At 59.6% G+C, this 7737-nt stretch overlaps 1 protein-coding gene across 1 annotated transcript in view; it reads right to left on the bottom strand.

Moving 5' to 3' along the window:
* TMEM150A (transmembrane protein 150A) overlaps positions 1 to 7731 on the bottom strand; it is an 11031-nt gene extending 3300 nt beyond the window's left edge. The window contains exons 1-7 of the mRNA XM_017725936.1: positions 7721 to 7731; positions 5867 to 5914; positions 3605 to 3676; positions 3392 to 3459; positions 3133 to 3260; positions 2098 to 2275; positions 132 to 288 (exon numbers count right to left, since the gene is read on the bottom strand). Coding sequence (XP_017581425.1) covers positions 143 to 288; positions 2098 to 2275; positions 3133 to 3260; positions 3392 to 3459; positions 3605 to 3676; positions 5867 to 5914; positions 7721 to 7731 — 651 coding nt within the window. The 3' untranslated portion in view covers positions 132 to 142. The remainder of the gene's footprint in view (positions 1 to 131; positions 289 to 2097; positions 2276 to 3132; positions 3261 to 3391; positions 3460 to 3604; positions 3677 to 5866; positions 5915 to 7720) is intronic.
* Between the last annotated feature and the right edge of the window lie 6 nt (positions 7732 to 7737).

The raw sequence follows: 7737 nt of genomic DNA, 5'->3' as shown, positions 1-7737 counted from the left end.
CACACACGCACACACGCACACACACATACACGCGCGCACACACACACACGTGCACACACAAACACACACACAAACACACACACACACACACAAGGCAGCTGGGGATTCAGAGACATTCAAGGTGGGGAGTCACCGTCAGAGCTCAAGTTAGGAAGGTGTCTGTGGAGATGGCCCCAAACTCAAAGGTGAACGTGCCGTAGAACACCAGGACATCAATGATGAACATCCACTCACACAAGGCAGCCACGTGCTGCAGCACGAAGCTCTCCTGGATGAAGAACACACCACCTGAGGGTATCCCAGTCAAGGAAAGCACAGCTGAACCTCAACCACCCCATGGAGGACCATGTCCCACTGTTACCTCATGCTGGGGTGGGTGTGAGTACCCATCCTCTGCAGGAGACACACCACCACTCCTAACACTGAGAAACCCCCACATCCTTCCCCCAGCACCAGGAAGGCCCTGGCATGGGTGAAGCAGTGGCACACATGCCCAAACCAGCCTTGGTAAATTATGGTACTGATGCCAGGCTGGGATTATCTGAAGAGGCCTGGGCAGGAGGAACTCAGGCTGCAGGTCTCAGTGCAAGCCAGCTGTCCAGATGCCACAACTTCCCCACACTACTTGCCTCTTCCTCAAGCCAGGCTGATGGCTCCCCATCCTGCCACAGGATGCAGTCAAAGATGATAAAACTCAGCCTTGGTAATAGGGTTTGGACTGTTGCATCCCAGCCCTGCAGCACCTCCTGTCCTTCTGTGCTGCAGCTTGGCCCATCCCAGAGAGCGGGCCTGCTCCCACTTCTCCAGGTCCTACCACTGCCAGACTTTGTTTATCCTTCTCTCATCCCCACCAAAGATCTCCAGGGAAACCTATTTCAAGGGCTGCTGCAAGTGAGGGGAGGAGGCATGTACATCCCCCAGCCCTCCAGGTGAAGCCTCCAGCAGTACCATGCCTTCTGCAAGTGAGACCAAGATCTGGGAGAGCTGCAGAGGCAGGGACCTGACCTGTACAGTGTACAGCCCTCTGCTCACTCCCCCCATCCCATCAGGAAAGATCCCAGCCCTTTCCCCACTGTCCACACCACAGCTCGCTGTTTGCCCACTGCCAGTCCCCAGAGCTTACAGAGCAGGATGGCCACAGCAGATGGGCACCAGTCCTGTCCTCCTTGTCCTTACATGCCCTTCCCATCCCTCCCAGCTGGCATGGCCCTGCAGCACTCCTGCCCTTCCCAGCTCCCTGCCTGCTTCCCAGCCTGCCTGCCTGCTGTGGTGACAGAGCAGGACCCTCTGATACATGCCAGGCCCACCAGCACCCCCAGGCTCCTCTTGTGCTGCTCGCCTCAGCCAGACCCCAGCCAACCTCTGTGGGGCCCATGGACACTGCATGCTTTTTCCCCTTCCTGCCCAATAACCATCATCTTGTTTCCCAATTTAGCCCTAACCTCAGTCCCAAATAAGCTCCTCACTCCCCAGCCACACACTTGGGACCATTCTTTGAGCTCCAGCCCACCTGATGCCATGCCCTCCCTCCTTGGTAAATTGTTTGCAGACCCCAGTACCTGCTTACCAAGCCCTTCCTTGTCCCATGGGCAGGTTGGCTGATGGGTGCCCGGAGGTCCTGGCTTGCAGAGGTGCTGCCATACACCTACCTGGCACCTGCACAGAGCGCTTTTGTACTCAGCTTTGGTCAGAGAGGTAACCCAGATGGACTCTGCACTGCCAAGGGCTCAAAATACCTTTGTCCCATTAAAAAAACTCAACAATTAACCAGACCTGGGCGGTGTGTGACTGGAGCTTGCAGCGGTGGCTGGGCTGCAGCAGCCAGGGCAGGGCTGGTTTGGGGCATCCCAAAATCACCCCAAGACATGGCCAACAGCATCCCTTCCCCTCCTCAGCCCCTACCCAGCCCTGATACTGCTGCTCCTCCAGCCTACACCTGCAGTGAGCTGCCCACCCTCAGTGCCCTGCCCAGCCCCTCTCCTGGCATCACGCCTCACTGCTGGACCAAAGGACAGAGAATATGGGGCACATATCCCACTGTGAGGACCACCTTTCACCAGCCCATTCCCAATCTTTTCCCCACACCCTTCAGGATACTGAAGACAAGGGTGAAGAAGGCCACAGTGGTGAGGATGCTACGTAAGTGGCCGGTCCAGTACTGCCCTCGGGTTTTGGCCATGCGGTAGGTGAGGATGGACTGCAGGAGCAGGAACAGCATGCTGGTGGGAAAGGCCACCCCTGCCCCGATGTAGTGCAGCACCTTGGCGTGATCCACCTGCGGGGAACAGACGGTCAGTGCCAGCACCCAGGGACACTGCCTGTCACAGCATGACTGCTCCAGGAGTTGGACTCCTGCCCAGGAAGGGGTGCAGACAGTGCCGGGAGCAGGTCCAGGCAGCTCACCCTGTGCCTGACTCCTGGCTGAAGAGCAGACTTGGATCCAACATCTACTGCTGGGATCTCAAAGAGCTCTGTTTCTTTTATCCATGGGCCAGCAGCCCTGCTGTACCCAGGGGCAGGGGCTGCCCTCTGCCCTAAGCAACGTCAGGGGCTGCCTGCAACCCCTCCTGAGGGTCACAGCTTGTGCTAGGGCACAAGGGGGATCTGGGCCCACAAAGCTTCTCCCAGGGCTGGCACAGGCAGCAACCTCAGCCAAGCAAGAGGGCCTAGCTGCCGCAGGCAGCTGCCGGGAGGCCGGTGCCTGGCAGTGCAGGAAGGGGCTGAGCACTGCCATGTGCTGCCAAGCCTGAGAGCCTGGGCCTGCTCCGGTCCCCGCGAGCACAGGCTCTGCCCCGACAGTTTCCTGGCGTCACCCCGTAGGCAGGATCAGCAGCAGCCCGAACAGCGTGTCCCTGCCCCTACATGGAGAGGACAGACCGTGCAGAGGGGCTCAGGTAAAGGTTAAACCAGATGCAGCAGCTTAATCTGGACCTGAACTATGAATACACAAAGAGGCCTCCCAGCACCCTGGGAAGCACAGCACTGACTCAGGAGGGGAAGGACTGCATGGACGGGACGCTGGATCAAAACAACCACCCCAAACCCTACCCTGCTGAGCATAGCCACTGCCCCGCTCCAGCCAAGGCCCTCTCCTGCCTCGCCACCCCAGGGACTCCTGAGGAGATGCTGTACCTGAAAGTTGCCAACCATGGTGAGGCCAGCAGCGCAGACCCAGCCAGTGGCCAGCCCCAGGGTGTTGAGGAGGGATGGCCCCAGGCGCTCCAGGAGGTGGGCGTAGCGCAGCAATCCCACCAGGATGACTGTGGGAGGGAAACACAGCCCTGTCACATGCCACTGTCTGCGCCCCTGTCATCCCACTCCTGCCCTGTGCCAGGGTGGGTGCTGCAGGGCAGCCCCTCCCAGACCTGCTTCCCGGGCAGCAGGCACTTACCCATGAAGGAGCCCAGGCTGCAGATGAGGCTGAAGAAGCAGCTCTCGGGAGGCAGGGTGCCACACTTGCTGTGGGGACAAACAAGACCCACAAAGTCCTCAGACAGGAGGCACTGGGGTGTGTGCTTGTCTCCCGCCCCAGAACACCTTCCTGGGTTGCCCTGGAGGGGCCTCAGAGCAGCTCTGCCCATGCTCCTACCCTGAGGCTACTCACCTGACAAGGGGGATGTGATCCAGCGTGCAGCAGGAGCTGGGGCCATCCATGTCACACGACTGGTTGTAACTCCTGCCGGCAGCAAAGGGACAGGTTAGGAGGGCTGAGATGCTGCCCAGGATCCTCCTGTCTCCTGCCCACAGGCCCTGCAAGGGCAGCTGAGTTGCTCCACAGTGAGTGCAGCCCAAGCCCAGGGGTCTGCCCACTCCCTTCCAGGGAGTGACCCACTGCCCAGCAGGTAGCATCACGCCTGGGTTTCCACAGCCTATTCTCCCTGCCTGCTGGCTCTGTTGCTCACCCGGAGCCCTGGCCTGTGAGGGAGAGGCCATGGCAGGGCAGAGGCTGCACGGGCCAGGGTTCTGGCTCAGGGCTCCGGGGGTTCTGGCAGCCCCACAGCCAGATAGGAGCAGGAGCACCCACCTGCCAGCCCCCTCACTCATCCCCGGGATGGTAGCACCAGCGAAGCCGGGCACGCAGCCACCGACAGCTCCAGGTTTGCAGTGGACAGGCTGGAATGGTGAGCTGAGTGGGAAATGGCCCCCACAGCCACAGGTACCCCCGGGGCAGTGCCACCACACCTGGCAGGGAGGGAGGGAGCTGGGAGGCACTGCCTGAGGAGCGACTCGACCAGAGCCAGCCCCCAGGCTGTCCTGGGGCCGGGCACACCAGCAGTGCCTCCGGGGCAGTCCCAGCACTGCTGGGCTGGGCTCTGCTGCCTGCCCCCACCGCAGCACCCTGGGAGCGCCTCCTGCACCCACAGACCCTGTGAGTCCAGGCACCCCGAGCTCTTATCAGCCCCACACACCTTCCTGTACCACAGCTGCCGCCTGCAACCCTAGCTAAATTCCCAGCACGGGGGTTCATGCGCCCTCACCCTCACAGCTCTCCCAGGAGCTGGCACACACTGGAAGTGGGTTTTTGGGTGCCTCTTTGCTGCAGCATCACCCAGGCATCCAGCACCTCTGCCTGGCATGGCCTAGTGGGACCCTCTGTTCACACCACAGGCAGTGAGTGCAAAGTTCTCTGCCCCAAAGGGCCCCTTCAGACACCCCCAGTCCCACACAGGGTGGGGGCTGAGGGGGGACAGCACTGTGGGGGGAAGTTGTTGGGGGACAGCACTGACCTGTCCCTGGCCCCGGCTGACCATCCACCACCTCTGCCTATGCAGTAAGCACATGGTTAAAAAAGCCTTTTTGGAAAGGGCTGGGCTGGGCTCTGATGTTTTTTCAGTCTCCTTAGTTTACTGGTGGCTTTGTTTTCCAACCACTAAACCCAGTCGAGCCCCACGGCCTCCTCAAAGGCTGCTCTTGGGGCCGTGTTTGGTTTGGGAGGGTTTTTTTTATTATTATTTTGTTTAAAGCAAGCAGCCCGAGGCCGGGAAGCATTATTCGTCATTAAGGGCTGGCTGTGCAGCAGAGACAACCCAACACACACATTCTTCCCAGGGCAGAATCGGCCATCAGGCAGGAAATGGCAGCAGGTTTTTTTCTTTCACTTCTTCAAATACTCCAGCAAGAATTAAGCTAACATGGATCTTTCTGGGCAGATTTTTAAGGCGACGCTACAAGCCAAAAACCCTGCAGAAGAAGTTGCCAAGAGACCAAACAGTGTTTCTTTTCCCAGCCCTTGTCTCATCCACGCCTCATCCCCCATCTGGGGGTGTTGCAGGCAGCTCTGCCCATGGGGTGTCCGGGTGCTGCAGGACCATCCCATCCCCCTGGCACTGCCAGATTTAGCCTCAAGCAAGCAAGTCACAACCTTTTCCATGGAGACACATAGCCCTCTGTAATTCCCTGACCACTTATTTTCATACTTTCTCCATGCTGTGTTTTTTCAATGGCCTCCTTCTCCCCGCCTGGTTTGCAGCAAGGCTGGACTGTTCACCAGAGCAGCCTGGGCAGGGGAGGGAGGGCAGCCCAGCCCTGATAGCAGCTAGTCCCCAAGCTGTTCTGCTCCCAAAAGCCACTCGTGGGCCAGGCAGGAGGCATGTGCCCTGTGGCATTTGTGCCCCATCACCACCATGACTGCTGGGGGAGAAGGTGGGTCTGTGCCCCTTTAATGCTCCCACCTCTCCCACCACCCCCAGCCTGATCCCCAACATCCCTTCAGCACAGTGATGGTGCAGGGAGTGCCTCAGCTACCCAGTGGTCTGGCACAGCATGGCATACTTCAAATGGGACAGGTCTGGAGGGACCTGGCATTATGAAGTCTTTAACCAAGCCAGGATGTGTCAAAAAGCCCCTGCCTCCCCCCAGGCCTTACCAGTTGTGGACAGGGCAGATGTGGTTGTTGGAGAGTGCCATAGCATATCTGAAGGAGAGACGACAAGAGGGTTACTGCAGCCACCCACCTCCCTGCATCCCCATTCCCTGCCAGCACCCAGAGCAGCCCCAGGGACCAGCTGCCAGAGCAGAGGATACAAGCCCTTACTGCCTGCCAGGGGCGAGCACTCATCCCGTGGCACCACCCAGCTTTACAAAGCAGGAAAAAGAAAAACAAGTGCATGAGCCCAGCACATGCTCCATGGAGCTCCCACTGCTGGGACCTGGTTCCCCTGCCTTGTACCCCCACCCCTGCCGAGAGCCGCCTCCTGCTCCAGTTCAGTGCAGCTGCCTCTGCGGGGCCTCTTCTCCATCAGGCTGCTGTGCTCCACGGGCTCCGGGGGACTGCTCTGTCACAGAGCCTCCCAGCCCGGCATGGGGCTCTCCACCAGCCCACAGCTGTGCCGGGTGCCACCCAATGGCGATGGCTCTGCCGTGCTTCCCCCAGCCCCCGGCTGGCCAGCAATGGAGCTAAAAGAAGCTTGGAAAAGTAGCCAGTGCATTGGGAGGGTATTTTGGGCAGATCAGCTCCATCAAACATTTCACCGTGGAGTCACTCTTGTGTCTCAGTCAGTGTAATAAGGGGTTCATGACATGCATCCTGCTCCACTCCAAGGGGTCTCAGCCCCATAGCCCCCACCCCAGCCATCGAGGAGCCCTCCTGCCCGGCAGCCACAGCAGCGGCGGCACCGTGCTGTTCAACTCGCTGGTGGCTGTGACCAGCTCAGGTTAAAAAAAGGCCCCAACACCAGTATGAAAACCCCTCTCCTTCCCGAGCTAGCCATGTAACAGCTGGGTTGCCAAAAGGATGATCCCAGGACAAAGAGCAGGACAGCTGGGGGAAACCAAGGAACAGCATCCCCAGCCACCAAGGAGCAGACCCCTTACCGAGCCACCTCCCAGTACAGATCTCCAAAAGGGCCACTGCCAGGGTAGCTCAGGCTGTGAGGACCATAAGCAGCAACTCCCACCTGTGCTGCTTTGGGCTGGAGGGGCATCTGCCCCCCAGGGTCACTCATGGGAGACAGCCTATGCTTTGCAAGGTGTCCGAGGAAAAAACTTGGAGCATAAGTTCCTAGCACCAGGGACAACATTCAGCTTTGTTGTGCAGTAGGACAGGGAATCAAGGGGAAGCTCTTGGAGGAACCTGCATGCATATGGGATGCATTTGCTCCATCCCATACCCCAGGAAGTCCCACCACCTATACTGAAGCTCTCAGTGCCTTTGAGGAAAGTCCTTCATCCACTGCTCACCAGCATTAAAGCCCAAGAAAGGGACTGGTGGGGTGGACTAGAACTGTTCACCAAGTGACACAGCCTCTACTCCCAGCACAAGGCCCTTCCATCCATCCATCCACCACATGGGATGTGTGCCCATGTGCTGGCTACAGACCTGGCACTGCAGTACCTGGGCTGGTGGCGTGGCTTCCAATACCGTTCCCATGTCACCTGAGCGTCAGCCGCACTCACGCCTGGACAGGGGCGCGCAATTCCACGGGGCGTCAAGGATGTAAGGACAGGGAGGCACGTGCCAGCGCTGCTGCAGGGGACACGGGGACCACGCAGGGCAGCTGTGGGGGTTCAGGGAGGTGTGGGGGCCAGGGAATGTCCAGAAGTGCCCCAACATGACCGGGGACAGCGGCTCCCCACAACCTCCTGCCCGCTGCATCCCACCTCGCAGCATCCCACTGGAGCATCCTCCAACCCCCGGCCCTCAATATCCTGCAGCATCCCGCCCGGGTCCCGGCCCCGCTGCCCGTGGGTGGGGAACTGGCGGCGACCCCGCGGCACTCACACGATCCACATGCCGGT

This window comes from Corvus brachyrhynchos, unplaced genomic scaffold, assembly GCF_000691975.1.
Source record: "Corvus brachyrhynchos isolate BGI_N302 unplaced genomic scaffold, ASM69197v1 scaffold61, whole genome shotgun sequence".
Classification (NCBI taxonomy): Eukaryota; Metazoa; Chordata; class Aves; order Passeriformes; family Corvidae; genus Corvus; species Corvus brachyrhynchos.
This window is presented reverse-complemented; position numbering and strand designations above follow the sequence as displayed.